Source organism: Myotis yumanensis, unplaced genomic scaffold (assembly GCF_028538775.1).
Source record: "Myotis yumanensis isolate MYYU_CA2020_CCGP unplaced genomic scaffold, mMyoYum1.0.hap1 SCAF_6, whole genome shotgun sequence".
NCBI classification, from domain to species: domain Eukaryota; kingdom Metazoa; phylum Chordata; class Mammalia; order Chiroptera; family Vespertilionidae; genus Myotis; species Myotis yumanensis.
The window spans coordinates 74,641,610-74,663,397 of NW_027223757.1; the positions used below are offsets into that span (position 1 = coordinate 74,641,610).

General features: G+C 39.3%; 1 protein-coding gene across 4 annotated transcripts in view; it reads right to left on the minus strand.

Annotated features, from left to right (window-relative positions):
- FAM83B (family with sequence similarity 83 member B) overlaps positions 1–20,040 on the minus strand; it is an 82,941-nt gene extending 62,901 nt beyond the window's left edge. The window contains exons 1-2 of one of the 4 annotated variants that reach the window (XM_070418370.1): positions 19,893–20,040; positions 910–1,413 (exon numbers count right to left, since the gene is read on the minus strand). In XM_070418370.1, the coding sequence (XP_070274471.1) occupies positions 910–1,353 (444 nt within the window). In that variant the 5' untranslated portion in view covers positions 1,354–1,413; positions 19,893–20,040. Of the gene's footprint in view, positions 1–909; positions 1,414–8,465; positions 8,481–18,546; positions 18,562–19,817 lie in introns of those variants that run through there. The other 3 variants (XM_070418369.1, XM_070418371.1, XM_070418372.1) reach the window with 3 other exon arrangements.
- Positions 20,041–21,788: the final 1,748 nt, after the last annotated feature.

Sequence of the window (21,788 nt, forward strand, 5' to 3'; positions counted from 1 at the left end):
CATTTCTGTATCTTACTGACATGGAAGAAAGCAACTCCATGTATGTGTACACCCTAAGGACCTTTTTAGATCTAAATTTATTTATTATATAGTATCTCTAACTAAGAACTAGACACTTTATAGCTTAAAAACTCACAGCTTTTTTGTCCATACACTTAAAATGCTAGAGTGATCTCAAGAAACACTTTAGAAAATTTTGTTATAGTCTCCATAGTACCTATCACGGTGCTGAATACATAGATAACTCTCAGTAACTTCTCTTTAATTAATTTAAAGAAAATTTGTACAGTTTAATATGAGCTCTAAAATAGAGTTTCTGAGATTTATAACCCAACATAAATATTTAATAAAGAAGACCAAGGCCCCAAAATGGGAAGTACCTCAGGACCTTCCTTCAGAATTTTACATTATCATGTCTGATTTTATACCATTTCCCCACAACTCAGGAAATAAGTAAGTAAATCTATGATTTATTTACCAGTGTAAACCATATCTACAGCAAAAATTAAGGCACAGTCCTATTAAAAACAAAGAAATTTTCACCAGATTTACCAAAAACATATCTCCTTTCAGAGATTAAGGAAAATTTAAGTGTTTTGAACTTTATAAATATGTCAAATCATCTCATTCACAGTCCCTAGATCTTAGCCTTCATAGACATATGGTCTCCTGTGTGTATGTATATTATGAAGAGAATGAAATCTCTATCATTAGCAGGGACCTCACAACTCTCAGATATTTGCAAGATATAAAAAGTGCAATCTTCCCATGTATCCATATGTATATTTCCTGAAAATAACAGGCATGGTTCATACATATGGAGAATATTTTAACATGCAAATGTGGTATACTATTCTGGTGCTTTCCCACAGTTTCAGAGTTTTCATTTAGAAATAGAAATAGTATTACCTTTCTGGCTTCTTTTATCATTTTCCGAATAGTTTCCTTAATTGTAAGTAGCTGTGCTCTCGGTGGATGAAAGAGGAGGTCTATGTGGGTACCCCCTAAGAGTCCCGGCATCACATATGGCCAGCCTAAGTCGAGATCTGGAGCTTCCACATCAGATTCAATGGGCCAATAAGTCCCTGAAGATGAGGTATCATCGCAGGAATTGTCAGTACCATGGGTTGTACTTTGTTCAATTTTCTGGACATTTTTCAAAATATAATTAATTTCTTCCTCAGCTAGAAAGTCTGATACTCGCTCCTTGGCAAGAAATTCTTGGTATGCTTCTAGCCCATGTTCAATCAGCGTATCAATGGCTACGCGATACCATTCCTTGTAGTGAGGCTCAATGTAATTGTCAGATTTACACTCATCATTCAATGAGGACAGCAATGACGAAGTCTCCATGCTGGCAAGTGCTTCACAACAGCACTGTCAAATGTCCATTTGTGCAGCAGCAAGAGGTATCTGGGTGTTTGAAAAGGAGAAAATTAAGATCAGTTAGTGCTCTGTAATCAAAGGTTTTTTGGTTTTTTTTGAAGAGGGAGGTCTTTTTTTTTTTTTAAACATATTTTATTGATTTTTTTTACAGAGAGGAAGAGAGAGGAATAGAGTCAGAAACATCGATGAGAGAGAAACATCGATCAGCCGCCTCCTGCACACCTCCTACTGGGAATGTGCCCGCAACCAAGGTACATGCCCTTGACCGGAATTGAACCTGGGACCTTTCAGTCCGCAGGCCGATGCTCTATCCACTGAGCCAAACCAGTTAGGGCTGTAATCAAAGGTTTTATAACCCATGTCAATTATTAATTTTTACATTTACTCATTTCCATGACCTGTGGGTTAATATGACATACATTTCATATCAAAAGTGGCATTAATTGCACTATAATTCAAAAACTAGCACAAATAGATTTTTTTACAGACTATTCCTTGATTTTCCATTTCTGAGGCCTCTACTTCCAGTTTTTCACCTAAGGAAATACACATTTCTTTTCTGACATCCAGAGAGTCCACCCTTCTTAGCTTTAATCTGATACTACACATGGTAGCATCAGTTTCTATAAGCCTATTTGATTCTGGTTTCAATATATATATAATGAAATCAGTACCAAGCCAGCCATTAATGTAAGTCTTCACTGAGTACTTGTTATGCATATAATCACATACTGATGAAACATAAAAAGCACAAAATACTTGCTTTCCAGGAATTTAGTAATTATCAGAAGAGGCAAAATGCACACACAAAGCTGTTTGTTACCGCTTTGAACACAGCCATATATTGCTAAGGGCCAAAATGAGTACTGCCTGCTGTCAATGCCTTCAGATAAAAGCAAGTAGAAATCTAAATGGAATACAGGAGTTATGGATATCCCTGTGTAGGGCGTGGGCATCAGCTGAACCTGGGGTACTAAGTAAGAATACAATCACGTGGTAAGAATGAACATTTTCATCCCACACAAGACTGAAAAACACACAAAAAGCCCAGAACAGGTATGAGCTTGTACATTCAGGACTTAGTGAAAAAACGTGGTCTGCTAGAAAGCAGGTTCCTTTGAGTAGGAGTAGGAGATAACGCTGAATAGACACAACAGAACCAGGTGTGGAGGGACACAGGAGATTTCTGTGACTCAACAAACCTTGTGTTTAAAACAATTAGTCTGGCAGTAGGGAGTGGAGGAGAGACAAGTATCTAGTCTTTCAGCATTCAAATACCCAGTGAAGAAGCGACAAGTGTATTCAAGAGATGATTCAAAGCAAGAACTCCTGAGTTTTGATAGTTTGACAGCGTAGAGGTAGTGAAGAAATTTAAGACATTAAGATAATTCAGGGATCTCTCCCAGGAATCAAAATCTGTCCATTCAAGCTCACACCTCATCCTTCACAATGCCCCACAATGTTATGCATTCACTCACTCAGTGTGTGAGATACTGGATTGGACTTTATCTCATTCAAATAAGGGCCTTTCCAGGTTTTGAAATCATGATCTCCATTGTGTGGATTGAAATAAAGTACAGCTTGATGATGTGCTACAAGTCCCAAAGGGCTAATTTGACCAAAAACATCTTTGTCTGTGGCCTGGCCCTAATTTCATTTATTTTTCATTTTTTAAATAATTTTAAAAAGTTTCCAATTACAATTGACATACAATATTATGTTAGTTTTAGACATTTATATAACTTACAAAGTAATCACTCGGTATGTTTAGTACTCATCTGAAGCCATACATAGTTATTAGAATGCAGGGTGGGGAAACATTAGGTTTACACATTTTGAAAGCCTGGCCCTAACTTTATTTATTTTTTGTTTTTTTAAAATATATTTTATTGATTTTTTACAGAGAGGAAGGGAGAAGGATAGAGAGTTAGAAACATCGATCAGCTGCCTCCTGCACACCTCCCACTAGGGATGTGCCCGCAACCCAGGTACATGCCCTTGACTGGAATCAAACCTGGGACCTTTCAGTCTGCAGGCCGATGCTCTATCTACTGAGCCAAACAGGTTAGGGCCTGGCCCTAACTTTAAATTGTCCACTGAACTCAGCCTTTTCAGACTCAGGCCTACCAAATTTCAAATCAGATTTGGGAGGGTAACCTAGGAACCATTACCATTTGTTTATTCCTTAGCTCACAATATGTAACAGAAGCCACTAATCATACGAAAAAGTTGAAAAGAAATGGACAATAGGGACACAAGTTTCGTTGGGCAGGAAAGGACCAAAAATGATCCAGCATTTACAAAGCAGAGCTGAGGAGCAAAATTAAGAGTCCACTTTACTATTTCAGCGGAGACAATTCTTTCCCCATCTCTAGGCTCAGAATTTTCACTGTCACTCTAAAAATATCAAGAACCTAAAGATTAAATCTGACATAAGAGTAAAGACAGAATATGTTCATGCTACTGGCATATGCTGTGTAGAGGCCAGGGATGCTGCTAAACACACATGACAGCCCCCATATTAAGGAACTAACTGGGCCAAAATGTCCAGGGTGCCAAGGTAATCTTCACCTTGCTCACTTCATATGCATGGCATCATACTACTAATTAATGACCTTTCAATGTTCATTAGAGTTCTGTTACATGTAGTATCCATTTGTAACAAAGAAAAAAAAGTTTGTATCTACTTAACAGAATCAATCCATTTGATTAAAGTATACTTCCCTAAGGTTTAGTGAGGTGTGATTTTCATTTGGTAATTCTAGCCCATGACAGGACAAGCATCCAGTGATTACATGAAAATCACATGTATTATCATGAAAATCAAATGATAGGTAATTGCTGGTTGTTAAAACACACACACACACACACACACACACACACAAAACATTATGTTTTCTCAACACTTATTTCTTAATTTTAAAAATTTAACTTTGAATTCCCATAACATGTGGTATTAAAAACCCATTACCTATTTGGAAGATAAATGCATAAAGTACTTTTAAAAAATGTGTTTGTTTTTAAGCTTCATCTATGCAAAATATACTTTACTACTGTAAAGAATTATTTCTTGAACTATGGGTAATCCAAGAAATCAGAGGGCAAGAGAACTATAAATACAAAATAAAACCACAAAGACACAGTTGAAAAGTTAATCATGGAAGATGCAATTGAAAATGACAAAAAAGCAAAACATTATAGGCCTAACCAAATAGCAATGCCAAATACAAAACCGAAAAATACATGATAAAAAAAAAATGCAATAGCCCTGGGCATGGAAATTGAGATAGCCTGTACAAGGGTTAAGATAAGAAATAAATACACTTGATATTGTCCTGCTAAAGAATACTCTGACCACTGTCTAGAGTTATGCATAAATTTGCATTTCTAGAATAACCAAAAACATACCAAAGGCTGTTTTGTGAAGGAACAATCTACAAAGAAATTTTAAAGGAGAACAGCAAGGTAATGGCACTTGCATGAATGGGTACTGCAATAAAATAGCACTTGTATTTAGACACAGACTTAATATTGAACTCTTGAGAGTTCAATCACTGAACATTTGAAGGGCTTAAATTGAGGACAAAAATTAATTGGGTATACTTTTAGACATATAAAAGCACATTATTTTATTAATAACCATTAAATACTCCTAGAAAGTACATGAACATACATGATAGAGTTAATGAGTAGAGAAAAATAAAATCTTGCTATGATGGAAAAGCTGAACAAACTGCTAGGCTCACCTACTAGTTAAGTGACTCATTCCAGAAAAATAGTTTTGTATAAAAAGAGCTCACATTCATGCCTCAAAACCATTACAGACTGCACTTGTTTAATGTCATTTTTGGAAAGTATAATTTCCAAACGTTGAATATGTAAATACAAAGGATACAAAACAAAGTATAAAAAAATTAGATTTCAAAGCAGTTTGGCAGTTTCATTTATAAAACTAAATATGCAAATGCCATGTGATACAGCAATTGCACTCTTGGAATTTATCCCAGAGAAATAAAAAAATTTACCTTCACTCAAAAACTGTTCATTAATGTTCTAATGGCTTTACTCGTAATAGCCCCAACTAGAAATAACTCAAATGTCCTTCAAGAGGTGAATATGAAACAAACTGTTGTACACTCATTCTACGGAATACTAATCAGCAATAACATGAACAAGCTATTGATCCATGTTATAACTGCCCTAGAGGGATAGCCAGAGAATTATGCTGAGTAAAAAAAAAAAAAAAAAAAAAAAAATCAATCCCCAAAGATTATATGCTACATGATTCCATTTATATAATATTCTTGAAATGACAAAATTATAGAAATGAGGATCATATTAGTGGTTGCCAGGGTTTACCTCACTGAGTCATTCTAAGAAAGGTATATAGAGGAGGGAGAAAGAAGTCACTCCAAAAGGGCAACAGGGATGATCTTTGTGGTGATGGAAATGGTCTGTACCTTGACAGTATCAACGTCAATGTACTGGTTGAGATATAATATTATGGTTTTTGCAAGATGTTACCACTGGGGGAAACTGAGTAAAAGATACAAGGAAGCCCTAGCTGGTCTTGCTCAGTAGATAGAGTCAGCCTGCGGACTGAAAGGTCCCAGGGTAGATTCCGGTCAAGAGCACATGCCTGGGTTGCGGGCTCAATCCCAAGTAGGGGGTGTTAAGGAAGCAGCTGATCAATGATTCTCTCTCATCATTGGTGTTTCTATCTCTCTCTCCCTCTCTCTTCCTCTCTGAAGTCAATAAAAATATATTTTTTAAAAAAGATACAAGGAATCCAACTGAAATATTTCTCTCAACTGCCTGTGAATTGACAATAATCTCAAAATAGAAAAGTTTAGAAAACAAATACTGATGAGCAATTTCATGAACCTTGAATAGAAAAAAACATACAATATATAGAATCGAGAGTGAGAGCTTATTTGTAGGGTCAGACTGCCAGGTTCAAAGCCAGCTTGCCCAATTACAGTGAAGCTCTTGGACAGGTCACCTATGCCCAAAGCCTGGGTTTGGTCATGTGTAGGAAGAATAACAGCAGTTTCACCTTATTGAGTCATTGTAAAGAGTATATGAGGTAAATCACTTAAAGTAAATGCTATTAACTTTATTATTTTACATTTAAACAACCTATTAAAGTAAAATTGCCATAAAGACATAAAAATGTTTGATCATAAAGGTTTTTTTAAGATTCAAAAGAAGATAATAATTCTGTCATACCATTAGCATTGTCACTCGCTATTTCAGCAACTGAAGTATTGAATAAACAGCCAAACCTAGTGTCAATTTGTTTATGGTTTTTGATCTGATATTCACTGAGAAGTCTTCTGAAATAATAAGTCAACGGGAAAATGTTTCAAAGAGAAATGACACTGTTCTTAAATCACAAGTAGTTTGAGGTTATAATTACTGTACGGAACTAGTGTGCAAGCAGAAGACCCAAAGGATCACAGCTGCTAATGTCTCTGAGTTCCCTTTTCCAATTTCTGTCTTGGGCTATTTTTATTCAACTATTGAATACTGTTATGGGTTGAAGTGTGTCCTCCAACAAGGTATGTTCCAGTCCAAATCCTCAGTACCAGTGCATGTAATCTTATTTGGAAATGGGGTCTTCTTTTAGATGTAATCAAGTTATAATGAGGACATATTCAATTAGAGTAGGACCCAATCCAATATGACTGAAGTCGGTATAAGGAGAGAGTTGCCAGGGACAAATCCAAGTGATTACGGAGGTAGAGATTGGAACACTAAGGATTGACAGCAACACCAGAGATAAGAGAAAGGCATGGAACAGATTCTTCCCAAGAGCCTCCAAAGAAAACGTGGTCCTGATTCAGGACTATTTACTAGAACCTAGAACTGTGAGAGAATAAAGTGTTCTTTTTTTTGTCCAACTTTGTTGTTTTATTTTGTTTCAGCAGAACCAGGAAGCTAATACAAATAAAGATTGCCTTTACTTTTAAACCTTAAAAATTTAAAATAAAGGAACCTAATAAATAAAAAATTAATTTTCCATTCAGAAATAATTTCAAGCATTTTATCTGGTTTATGTGATGACACAAAACAAGTTCTCTGACTTAATTTCTATGTTAAACAAATTTTATTAAGAATCATTTCACAGTCTTCCAAATACTAAAGAAAAAATCTCAAATCAATCTTCTTTGGATAATTGAATTTTTGATATTTATCAAAATGTCTACCTACAGAATATGAGAAAATGTTTCATAAAGAAATGTTGGGAACATCTCTGTCTCATGAAATCATAATCCATGGTCCACAAGAGTTGAAAATCATGTTATCTCTCCTTTCTTCACAATATTAGCTACCAAAATTATGTTTGCTTTGAATTTGATTGTCAGAAATTTAAGATGACAATTAAAACATTCAAGAAGCTACTATTAAGTTAAAAATTCACTCTAATACTTAACCTGTCAAGTACAATTTGGTAACTAATTTGGCATCCAAACTTATTAAAAAATTCTAAGCTGGCTTCATAATAACACATAAAATATGGCCCAATGGCACAGATCACAGGGTATAATTTTTGGCAGGCCAAGGAATACATGAACACACAGCACACACAGTCCCAGGGTGGTGGGTGCAAACATCTCCATATGCAGATCACCGGGATCACCCATCCCATCAAACCTACGAAAAGGATACACCTAAACACTCAAATTAATTTCATAAATCTCAAATGAAAGTTCCTCTTCTGATACCTAACATTTCTTAATTTCCTTAATTTCTTTTAATTGAGGGGTGGGGTGATGTTATATCACTTTCCCACCAAAATAATTCTAGGGTTTATTTATATTGGCTGTTATTCAATATATTAAGCAACCACTGTCTAAACTACAGTTCAGATATGAAAATATAAAGGCCTCCAATATATATTAATGACATTAAAACATGTGGAAGCACTGACTGTCATGTGGAAGCACTGAGTGATCTGGTGGAGAAAGTCATAGAAAAAAGCAATAAACCCTTAACTCAGAGCATATACTCTATAGTCAAAATGCAGAGGAATACTCTATGCATGCAAGTGAAATTAAAGCAAAATACTCTTTTACCAACAACCAACTACTCCTGAATTGTATTCCATCATGATGTTAGCATTCCAGGAGCTCAAATGATGGGGCTGTATCATGCACTTTGCCGAAGTGCTCCATCTTGCCCTGGTTCTGATCAATGTGTGTAACAGGAACTAAATGAGATAAAAGGTTTCAACTTTATATCAGCCATAAAAACGGCTAAAACATAGTTAGGTAATAAAATCCTTTCTTACTGAATACCCTCTTTCTGTATGTATTCAAGCAGAGAACATATTTTTGACAGAGTCCCCTAATGTGCAACAAGTTGGGTTTGGGGGCACCCCCATTTCAAACTTCTAAGATGATATTTATGTTGCCTACTGAAAAATTTTGTGATACCACACACCTGCTCACTTTGCTTGGAAATAGGGAGATGCTTAGGAAAGTGTTTCTTATTCTGGTAGGACAAGGAACTGCCTACTCTCCCTTACCCTTCTTCCCTGTTCCTTCTGACTCAGCCTTCATAGTTCAGTTTCTTTTCTTTTCTTTTTAAATTTAAATAAATATTATGCCCAGCTATTACCAAATGCAAAACAAACAAACAAAAAACTCAAGAAAGTCAAAAGCCGCCTCTAATTGTTTTAAGAGCATGGAAAAAAATGCTTATGTTATGATGCTATGTGGACAACAAGCAGACTACCAAACTACCTAAGAACAAAACTATAATTACACTAGAGGCCCGGTGCATGAAATTCGTGCACTGGGGGGGGGGGGGGGGTGTCTCTTAGCCCAGCCTGCCCCCTCTCAGAGTCCAGGAGCCCTCAGGGGATGTCCTACTGATGGCCGCAGTCTGGCTTCGGAGGCTCGGAGCAGGCACCGTGTGTGTGTGTGTGTGTGTGTGTGTGTGTATGTGTGTGTGTGTGTGTGTGTGAGAAAGAGAGAGAGATAGTAATAGGTAATTCAAAACCCTGCATATAAAATCCTATATAATCCTATATAAGGCTAATATGCAAATTGTCCCCTCAACAGGGAGTTTGGGCCAACTGCCCAAAACCCCTCCCCTGACCAGCCCCGCCTCCAGGTGGGGCTAGCCAGCCAACCCCCGCATCCCCTCCCCCCAGTACACCCAATTGGCCCCCAATCAGGGCGGGCTGGCCAGATCCCACCCATGCATGAATTCACACACTGGGCCTCTACTATTTTAATAATTCTTACAGAGAAACACATGAGCAAGCACAGAACATCCAGGAACTAAAGTTACATGGGTAAGGGACCATTGTGGGGTGTGGCTATAGTGTTTTGGCCAGGTTCAAGCCTCGGACTAATAAAAGGACAGGGTCCTCTCATTGCCACGTGCAAGTCCCAGCTGGAAGGGCAGGGCCCTCCCAGCATAATCATAGCCAACGGCTGTGGTTGTAAGCTTGAACCTATGGTCCGAACACGTAGCCCCACATGCCTTGTGATAGAGTTCGGGTGCATGTAGTTAAGTGAGGTTGGAGCTCACGAGAATGCTGTAAACAACTTGATCACACCCCTACTTTGCTATAAAATAAAGACATGGCTTGTGGGCGCTGGTGCTGTCTCCTCATCAGGGAGCAGCGTCCCACCGAGACCCCGCTTTCATTCTCTTGTCTGTCTTTTCTCAATCCTTTCACCCCCCAACTCAGAGTCACTGAACCAGGCTGAGCTGGCATGGCACATAAGGCACCCTGGGGCTGAGTATGCCATGGCCATGCCGGCTCCCCACAGACCATGAAGGAAAGAAAAAATTAAAAATAACTACATGCACTTAATGAGGTTTTAGCAAGTAGCTCACTGACAATGTCATCTCTAAATCTCAGGGGCAAGGATGAGAGCCACTGCTGGGAGCTCCCACAGCAATTCCCATTAGTGACCACTTCTTATGCATTAGTTAAATGCATTATTCTCCACCTTCTTTACTAGACTATAAGCTCTGTTAGCACAATTATTAAGGCTCAGAACATAATGGTTAAATAAACTAATAATGTACTGCTATAATAACTTAATGTAACAGCATGAGTGTTGATAAATGTATGATAGGCACCCAAAATGCTGAAATATAAATGTTTAAAATATACTACCAAAAAGAACTTTACAACATTGAAGCACATATACGTTAATGTTAAATGGAGGTTAACTTTTTTGATGATACAAAATGTTATCTATTTGTAAGTAGAAACCCACTGAGTACTATAAAAGTGATTAGATAAATCCACAGATCACTGCCAAAAAATATAAATACTGATTTCAAATGAGCACTCTGTCAGAAAAATAAATAACGTTATCAAGTGTTGTTTGAAATGTTAAATTATGTTAAACTTGTTTTGTGCATTTGAATTAGTTTTAATAAATAAAGTTCTAAGTCTTAGTCTTAGATTTTCAACATAAACGGTGATAAAAATTAGCTGTACAGCATGACCCATTTCTCCTAAGCTTTATGAACTGATATCAGCAGAAAGAATTAAGTGGGTGTTTAAGTGAATTATGAGCATAGATGTTCATCATTAAGGTGAAATTGGAGGAAACTAAATATTCCAGAGCAGCCCTGAGTTTAGAAATGCATAGTTTACAACAGGATAAAACAGAGCAGTTCCAGGCTTAAATTTATCCCATAAATCATCCAGATCCTAACCCGAATTCTGGTTTCAAGAAATATGTATCTCTCTCTACTCTAAAGGTAGGTAAAACTTGAAAGAGGATCAGGATATTTTTGTTGTTGTTTGTTTGTTTTTTGAGAATGCTAGAATGCTAGGGGAAAGGATCTTAATAATGACTATTGACAGTGCTGACAGTATCCGAGAATCACTGCAGAGAAATCCTCAACGCCTGGTTCTAGGACAGAGGGAAGAATTTCCTTCAAATGCCTTCACAGCTACTTATTTTCCTGTTGTCCAGGCATGGACTTGGGAGCTTTAGTCATCTCTATTGTGGAAATTAATAAACAGACATCTCATTTAAAATGGGTTCCAGAGACTAGAAGGGAGAATTCCCACGCATGTGTCACTTAAGGCAACACTACTGACCCGACAGGAAGAGATATCACTGTACTTCCTCAGGAGGAGGAAGATTCCTTCTTGCCCAGTAACGGCTCAGCCAATGGAAGATGGCCATAATTCAGCCAATGAAAAGTCACTATCCTTCAAACTTTCAGTTTCCTCCAATGGACTATTTGTTTACAATCCCTACCAATTCCATAAAAGAGCCTTCCTCTCCTTTGTTTCTCTGGACTTGCACTTGGCCATTGGATTGCATGTCCTGAATTGCAATTCTCGTTGCACTCAAATAAATCCATTTTACTGAAGAAATATCTGGCTATTTGTTTAAAGCAGTGGTTCTCAACCTTCTGGCCCTTTAAATACAGTTCCTCATGTTGTGACCCAACCATAAAATTATTTTCATTGCTACTTCATAACTGTAATGTTGCTACTGTTATGAATCGTACTGTAAATATCTGATATGCAGGATGGTCTTAGGCGACCCCTGTGAAAGGGTCATTCGACCGCCAAAGGGGTCGTGACCCACAGGTTGAGAACCGCTGGTAAGGACATCCTGCTCTCCCCAGGATAATCTCATCAAGTTTTATTACATGAAATAACTTATATCCAGATGAATTGCAAAACTCCAGACCTGACTGTTCCCCTAGGTTCCAGACATATATTCAAGTGGTTTCTGGACACCTTCCCTGGATATCTAACAGGTTTTCTTTCTTTGCATTTAACAAGCCAAGTTAATTCTTATCTTAGGATCTTTGTGCTGGTTGTCCCATCTGCCTGGAATGTTCCTTGTTTTCATTTCTATCTTACTCACCTGCTATCTCTTTACAGAGAGGTATTTCAGATTACCCATTTTAAAAACAACCCACCCTCTCTGCCATGCTAATTATATTTAACTTGTGTCACTCATGTAGAATAACTGGCTTTAACTTACAGCACTTATGTAAAATAACAAAGGTATTTGTTTGCTTACCACTGCCTGTATCCCCTTCACTAGAATGGAAGTTCCTCAAAGGCCACTAAGCTGGTATATTCTAATTTATCAGTGCCCCTGTCATATTGGTTATTGCACATTTTGAGTATCAAGGCTGTCTTGGATAAGGCCTGTTGTCTTGCATTTTAAGTATATTGGGATCTATGTTCCATTCTCTCCTCATTGGGTAATCACAAAAGAGAAAAAACTAGGGTTCTATCTATCCATCTATGTACCTACCTACCTACCCATCTATCCATCCATTCATCTCTCACTCGTTTGCCTGTCTCTCTACCCCACTTCACAACAACTATCCACAGTTCTCTGATTACCATAGGAAGTGGAGTTGTATAATTTATAATAAAGACTTTATATATCTATATGAGAGCAAAACAGGCAACAGGGGCCCCATGGCGTGAGATATTGAACATATGTCATATGCACTCAACTATTTAAGACAATAAAAAGTCAATCTTGGTACACTTTCACATTTACAGAGGGACAGGTAATATAGGAAACCGTAACAAATATATTTGCTCCAATATAAACTATTAAAGTGGCTTTCTGAATACATTAAACCAAACAGTTTGCTTCATCTATGAAAAAGTGAAAGTTTGCAAATGAAATGCCTTAAGAAAATGTATTTTGCTTTGGTATGTCGGGAACAGCTATCAAGTCTACTGTTATATTTAGTGGCAAAAAAGCAATCTTGGACTATTATAAAGTAGAGCTTTAAAAACAGTAATAAGGTTGTGAAAACTGTGTAAGTGGGAAGAAATTTATTTGATTAAAATGCCAAAAAATATTAAATGTCAACTATATACCTAGCCAGAAAAGATTAATTTCAATTTGCGTAAAAATCCACATACATAATCAGAACATCTAAAACAACCTCAGTGCCTAGCAATTCTTTATTCGTCTTTTCCCTTAGAATTCACTTTTAATCAAGCCTGTTTACACAGCTATATCACAGATGAAATAAAATGATCTTTTATTTTTCCCCCAGAAATTAAAAAAAAAAAATCTGATTGGAAAACTACCCCACACTAGTTCAGACCTTTAATTGTTTCCAAAATAATCTGTATTGGCTCCTCTCACTTGTTTATAGAACACTAGCACACGCTGAAATGAATCAAGATATAAGCAAATATATCTTTAAATGTGTAAAAAGCTGCTGGATTTGTATAGATGGGATTACATGTGAACCTGGGTTTCCTGTAATCTCTCTTCACAACTGTGTTTAAGTCCTCTGACAATGGTTCTAACCTGGAAGACTATAACTGCGACACAGCTGATGTTTATAAAACTCTAGTCACTTTTGCCTAAACCAGACCTGAACCAGAAAAGGCACCTGGCAGCCCTTTTGTTTCACTTTCATTTGTCCTTAAGGCCCATCTGAAGGAGAAGGGGATCGCTTGACCACATGGTATCATGGCTATCACTGGTGACTTTCTGTTCCGCACAATTTACTTTCATGTGTGTGTACACTTGTGCAGGTGTGTGAATCTTGCTCTTTCCACTCTTTGCTGGTTAGAGTTCTGTTTTCAAAGGCAGGACTCACCTCTTAGTCTCTCAACTTAGCTCCCCCCAAAAATGTGGTTAGTATTTAGCAATTCTTACAACATGCATTTTGAAGAGGAAAGACCTTGGCATTCTTTGGAAGGTGTTATCACTATCCTCTCTTTCTTCAGTTTTAACCATCTTCTATACAAATCAAGAAAATTACATGAAATGTATAAAAAATAAATTGAACTGTTAGGGGTCTCCCTCCAATAATGGTACCACTAAGTTGTGATATTAAAATCAAAGAAAACAATTAGTTTCTTTAACTCAAATATTGAATAATTTTATCCAGTCATTCAGCCTATGTGTGATATACAAACACACCTACTTATGCTCGAGGGCTCCTGTCCCAACTTTCGGGAGGGGGGGGGGGGGGTGCGGGGGCGGGGGATCACATTTTGGATCCAATATCCTTGAAAAGACTTTATGCATTTTTAAGTTTTTGTGTGCTAACTCTTCTACAAATAAGATTTAATCTGCTAAAAGGGAGTAAATCTTCTCTAAAAACAAATGTGGAATTTAAAATAGCTGGAAGATCCTTTCTCAACAACAGGGCTCTGAATCTAGGCTTTGAGTGTGTTCCAGAAGTGACTGCATTCTGAGATCATACTTGTAGATATGAGTGTACTAGAATTCGTCTAGTATTGCACAAATAAATGCTTTTGCAATAGAGCACTTTTGATATTACTTTCAATATATATAAACTGATGGGTTTGGGTTTTTTTTTTTGCCTGATATTAATAGACATAGCAAATGTAGACTTTTGCTATAATTTTAATATTCTTTGGTATCATTTCACACAGATTTTTTTTAAAGAAAAGTCTAATTAGTTCTTTTGACCTTCAATTTATTTGCATTGGACACTGATACTCAAAGTACTTTTTTTGGTGATAAATCCAGTCTTTAATCCACCAATTAACAAATGTTTCAATGACCTCCACAGTGAGGCTATCAGCATATCAATATGCAGTTTCAGGAGTTTTAATAACATTACCCTTCTTTTTACAGTATGATGTGCACTCTTATTTGAATACTTTCTTGCCAATTGAACTTACAAGATTTTGGAAAATGGAAAAATGAAAGTCTTCATGCTAGTGATACAATGTTTATCTAATAAATTGACTATAAAAAATGGAAAATCACTGGATGTGCCAAATAGGTAAATCATTAGTTTTCTCAGGATGATCATTGTACACATGCTCCATTGCTAATGGCAAATACATTTTTTAAAATGTACAAAATGATAGAAAAATATTGTAGTTAGCATTTAAAGTATAACTGGACACTTTATTTATAATATATTTTAGCTACTGGAGAATACTATTCCCCAAATTGTATAATGTACCAAAATAAAGAACTATACTAATAGAAGAGATGACAGATAGAAATTAAAGAAAACATAAATGAATAAATAGTTGAACAGATGGAAAAATAGACAAATAAATAGAGGTGCGAAATGGGAGAAGAGGAAAAAGAAAGATAAAAAAAATAGAATAGAAAAAGAAATTCGAAAGGATGAGGAGATGAGTAAAGAAGGCAAGGGGTGACAAAGGATAAGAAAGAAAGGGAAGGGAAGAGAAACACTGAGAAGAAATAAAAAACAGGAAAGACAAAGAGCAAGAAGGAACAAAAAGGGGCAAGAAAAGATAAGATCAGACAAAAGGAATAAAGGGACAATAGAGATGAGAAAGGAAAGAAAAGGTTGAGATGAAAAAAAAAAAAAGAATCACTGGGGAACACTGTCAATAGTTCCTTACTCTAGAACAGCGGTTCTCAACCTGTGGGTCTCGACCCCTTTGGGGGTTGAATGACCCTCACAGGAGTCGCCTAAGACCATCAGAAAACACATATACAATTACATATTGTTTTTGTGATTAATCACTATGCTTTAATTATGTTTAATTTGTAACAATGAAATTGAGGGTCACCACAACATGAGGAACTGTATTAAAGGGTCGCGGCATTAGGAAGGTTGAGAACCACTGCTCCAGAAATAACTTTGATGTATTTCACTCTTTTCTAATAAATAACTCAAAGTTAAATTTGAGAAAAACACATTTTTTAAAACATCAGGAAAAAACTGTTGAATGAGTCGGATGAGACTATTTGGAGACATGTGCTGTAAAGAATTAAAGCCATCCATTGCTTGTGCATGTATATAAATGACAGCCTAGGCAGGCCTTCCATGTCGACTGATTCTATTACAGCCAATGAGGTGGAAGATGCCACTTTTTAGTGCTTTGAAAACTGCCTTTTCTTACCCAAGTGAGTAATGGTTATATAATTAGAGAAGCAACCTGATGACAAAAACTAAAACCCTTTGAAATGAAAATTTGGCAATGGAAGTGGAAATAATGAGCTTCCCAGTAATACCTTGGGGAGACCTTATAGTTAATGTTATTTTATGGTACCCTTGATTAGAAGTGACCACAGAGAATTTCAGAGCAGACTGTGACACACTACTGATCATGTAGTCCAAACCCTTTACCACACCAATAAAAAAACCTGAGAAGCCAATTGAATATAAGTACTTTCTCCAAAAGCACAGCTAATTAAGGTCTGTTAATGTTCTATTTCTCAAATAATTAATGAACATATATAATATCTGATGAGACCTTCAGAGAATATGAAGGCAGTACTAAGTAAATGGATCTGATCCATTAATTTCTGTTTGTACTTAATAATGGTTATTGGGAACCCAACAGTGAGCTTCCTAAGATTCAAGAACAGTATTTTGCTACCTTCATATCCCCAGAGTGGAACACATTGTTGGTACACAACTGTCAATGAATGGATGGAGTGCAAAAGCTCAGTTATGACCTTGAGATATCATGACTCCTTAGCTTGTGTATAAACTCTTTAAAATAAGCCACTGACAGTACCACAGATATTACACCTGACCCTGCACCAGTACTCAAGAGGCTGACCATGACTAAGGGATGGGCACAGTCTACAAATTACTTGACACATAGCTCAAAAGATAAATGTCATGTGCATTAAGGGGACAGCTGGCCTCACTCCTAGGGACTTTGTGAAAAAAAAAAACAAAAAAAACAAAAAAAACAAAAAACAAAGTGGATAGTAATTAGAGATGTCCCCAGAGGAAAAGGTTCCTCATATCATTCGCCATCACGTTATTCAAGTACTTCCCAACACAGACGTGCCCAATGGGTGAGAAAATTCCTTCTATTTGGACCATCTCTCCAACCCAGGCTTATCTTCCTCACACAATCATAGCTGCTGAAAACATCTTTTGCCTCTCTAATTTCCCACCCCTATTTCCTGGGTATGTTCGCCTCCTGACACCCAAATAAACTCTCCTCCCGAATCCTCCAGCCAATGTGCTTCCACTCTACTTGACCCCCAAACTACCCTTTCTACTGGAGTTCACCATTTCCCCAGCTCCTGTATCACCACCCCACAGTACTCGGTCTCCAAGGCCTGGCAGTGCCCATCCCCCTGGGAACCCTGAAGGCTTCAGCACATTTTCTCAGAGAAATGTGAATGGAATTATCTTTTTTTAATGGAACTTAGGAGTTAGTTGTACAAAATTTAACTTTTTTTGAAAGATAAAATGGTTTCTTTCAAATGCATAACCATCATTTAGAACTGTATTTCCATGGTGGAAGGGTGGGACAAGGAAGAGAATGTATTCTGATTTTCAAATGATAAACTCACCAACAAAGTTCTAAAATACATTACATTTCCAGATGATAAATACTTAAATGAACAAAAGTACACTTCAAAATTAACAGTAGCATTGTGTTTAACAAATTGTGAATTGCGAAATATCCCTGGAGCACTCAATATTTTGCAAGTTACAGAGGGAGAGACATGGAAAGTTACCTAACTAGCTAAACAAGGCCAACCTGTAATTTTACAAATAATTGGTTAAATTAAGCTAAGTGGAGCCTTTTCAAAAGGACTCCGCCAACCAGATTTATGTTACAGAAGAAGCCTACTTTCCTGGGGTCACATTTTCACCACAATATTCTGCCAACTTAAAGTACAATGTTAAGTCTTGGAAACTCTTGACTGAGTAATATAATTGAATGGGAAACAGGTATATGAGTTGTTGCAGGGTAAATTGTGGTCAAGAAAATACTCAGTGTATGAACCTCCACTGTAAACTGAAAGGAGCTCTGGTACCAGGAGGGGTTTATAATAAAACCAATAATAAAATTAACGCATCCCCAAAGCATTTACTCAGTTATAGTTAAAGTAATCATCTCCAGAGAGTAATCACAAGAGACATCACTGAGTCAGCACCAGAGGTGCGGTTTGTCTGCATCTGTGCAATCCCTTTCAACAACTGCTCCCTTGGTGATGCTTCCCACAATACACTGGGAGCATCTGCGGTCTAGAATGTGCCAGCTGTGAAGGCAGGATCCACCCAGCCCCTCAGGCAGGCTCTGTAGGGCGCAGTCAGCACCAGTCATAGGTGTGTGCACCACGTGTGACCTAGGCCCAAAAGCAAGGGAGGTGGAATCTGGAGCTGGAAAGTGTGGGGCTCCTATCCTGCTGGGAACTGTAGGAAGAGGGGGAGAAAGCAAACAAAACAAAGGCTCACCTACACCGCCCTCCTTCATCCTGTTTCACACCATCCTCATTCTTAAGCTACTTTGAAAAAACAGAAAGACCAGCTTTCTCTCACAAGTCCCTTTCATCATTATCCTATGGCTTGTCAGGGCGGATTCAGCCAGTCATGGATTTCCCTGGGGCTCTGGCACTTGTTGGGGATGAGAAAGGGAAAGAAGGGAGGTGCCTGTCAGGAAGGAGCCTGGCAAGGTGTGCAGCATGCCGGGATCTGGATGTGAGCTGTTGAACATGAGTCGGGCCTGGACTGCCTGCCACCAGCGTGGCTTCTTCTTTAGTGTTCTGGCCTCCTTGGTTCTCATCTACACTTTCAAGTCAGAGACCCTATAACCTCACCCCTTCATGATAGTCAACACGCTATCCTGTGTTCCCATAACCTCAGACTCCACCCTATAAAGCACTATTGTCTCTTTACAGGCCCCAGGATTTCAACAACTAACACATGCACATTATCTGCCTCCTCACCCACCTTATACATATAGGGAATACTTCTCCCGCCATGTCACGAAGACTAGGACTGAAGTTTCAAAGTACCTTGCCAGGAGCAATCTCCGCTAGTTACACTCCCCTTTGAAGGTGACCACAACCTAGAACAGTGGTTCCCCAGATCGGAGACAGTATATCCCACAATCACCTGGCCAGCGAATCAAGGGCGCGGGCCCAGGCTGTGGCCAACTGGAGTTTGAAAAGCAAGGTCCACCGCTAATCAGGAGGCAGAAGCGGGACTGGATACAGATCAAAAAGAGATTTTTCGCGAGAAAAACTTTTCCTTTTCCAGTCCGGCTCCTCGAGCGAGATCTAAAGACCACCCCACGCCCCCCTGCAGCCTAAGCTCCCCACCTTTTCACCGTACCCCCCCACCCCCACCCCTACACACACACACACACACACACACACACACGCACCTCCACCTCCACCTCCACCTCCACCCTTCCTCCCAGGAGGCTCTTCCCGGCCCCTCTCCACGCGTCCTCTCCGAAGAAAGAGGAAACAAACCCCACGTCCACGGCGGGCAACGCCGGTCCCCGGGGAAGCCCGAACCCTCTCCGCCCGGGACTTCACTTTTCAAACTTCCTAACTCCCTGGCGCGCCCAGGAAGGAAAGAAAACAGACTCCGCGCCCTGGTCAGTTTCCGACCCCGCGCGCGCTCGCAGGGTCCCTTCCCCTCCGCGCGGCCCCGGGTGGGCGCAGTCCCGGGCCCCGCCGCGCGCCCCTCCCTGGAGGGGAGCCCGGAGCCCCGCTTACCCGCAGGAGCCGCCGCCCGGAGCCGCCGCTTTGCCGCCCAGGAAGCGGGAGCGCGAGGGAGGGGAGAGGAGTTACCTGCCGGCGTCAGGTCGGCGCGGCGAAGCTCCGTCCGGCCCCCTCCGCGCCCGCACCCCGGGGCGAGGTGCCGAGCGGAGCGAGGGCGGGTGCGGGGACCAGTTCCAACAAGCCCCGGTCCTGTCACACCGAACTCCGTGCAGCCAGAAAGCGCCTCGGAACCTGTCTGAACTCAAACACCCAACCCTCCACCGGCAAAGTCTGAAGCTTTTCTTTCCTACCCGCCCTCCAGCCAACCCGGCAATGACTCCCAGTCCCCACGGCCGGTCCCGGGCGAGCAGAGACCTGGGAGGGCGGTGGCGCTCACCTGGGAAGAGGGTGGGCCGGGCCGGGCCGGGCTGTGCTGTGCTCCCATTCCCCGCCCTTCCTGCGCTCCGAGTGCACCCAGGGGAGGCCCAGGGGCTTCCAGGGTGAGAGCCAGGGTCCCACCACCCTCAGGAGCGGGGCGGATGCAGCCCACAGTTGATCATTCGCATCAGCAGCCAGCAATGCAGACCCCTACCCGACCCCCTGAGAGTTAGTTGCCGGGCTTGGAAAAGACAGGAAGTGGAAAGGTGGAAGAAAGAGTGCTGTGCATTTACCCTTTTCTAGGAAAGAAGAATTTTAAATATCATTAAAGATTTAGTTCCAACGTGGGACTGCCCTGGTTACTGACTTGGAATGAAAAGACACTGTTTTGCTTTGTTTTGTTTGTTAATCTTTACCCAAGGATATTTTTTCCATTGATTTTTAGAGAGAGTGGAGGGGGGGGGGGGGGGAGAGAGAGAAACATCCATGTGACATGATCAGTTGCTTCCCGCATGGCCCTGACTATTGCCAGGGATCAATCAAACTTGCAGCCCAGGTACGTGCCCTTGACCAGCAATGGAACCGAGGACCCTTTGGTTTGTGGGCCTGTGCTCTAACCACTGATCCACCGACCAGGGTGAAAAGACACGTTTGAAAAGGAACACCTGAGCGATAGCAGGTCACCCTAAGTCAAATGCTATGTGTCAAATGTTATGGCATTACAAACTTTATAATTTGGTTTTAATATAAAAACAGAAGTTAATATTTGTTTTCATTTCCTTATCTACAATTCAGTAAGTTATGGGTGTCTAGTAATTATATAACCATATAGTCTTCAAGATGTAACTATTAGCAGCAAATGGTAAAAATGCAGCCTCCTGGGGGAAGAATGGAGCTAAGGGTAATAATAGGCATGCTAAGCTTCCATCAGGATATCTAAATTACCAAAAAATAGTTAAAATTAATATTATAGCTATTTTGTTCTGAAGAAAACACTTAGGGAATACTAAACTATTGGAATTTGAGCTAGGTCTTGACTGGTGAGGGGACTTCCAGAGGAGAATGAAATTTACATATTCTAGAGGGTGAAACAGAGCAAAGGCCAAAGGCAGAAAGTAAAAGTGAGTTTCAGGACAGTATAAAACTCAGCTCCCAGATTGTGGCATCTGTGACCTATGGTTTCTTTTTTTCAACAGCATATAGAGAATTGTTTTACAAATTTAACCTCTTTTTCTGTTTCTGCTAATCTCCATGTCTCACCTTTTAATATATTTTTCACAAAAAAAACTTTTCCTTTTCCGTCCTGCTCCTCGAGCGAGATCTAAAGACCACCCCACACTCCCCTGCAGCCTAAGCTTTGCTTTTTTTTTTTTTCCCCCGACATGCCATTATATGACTCACTCAGTGTATATTCCCTGCATGGCACTTTATTTATTGGTATGCTTTTTCAGTGTTCAAAAATAATTCTGGATGTTTCTTAAAGGAGCAATATTTGTGAGCATTTTGAGACCACATGCACAAATATACACTTATTTATAAAAACAGCAAGAATATTTAGACTCAACAAGTTAAAATGGGCCCATGGGAACTCTAATTTTATTGATAGGC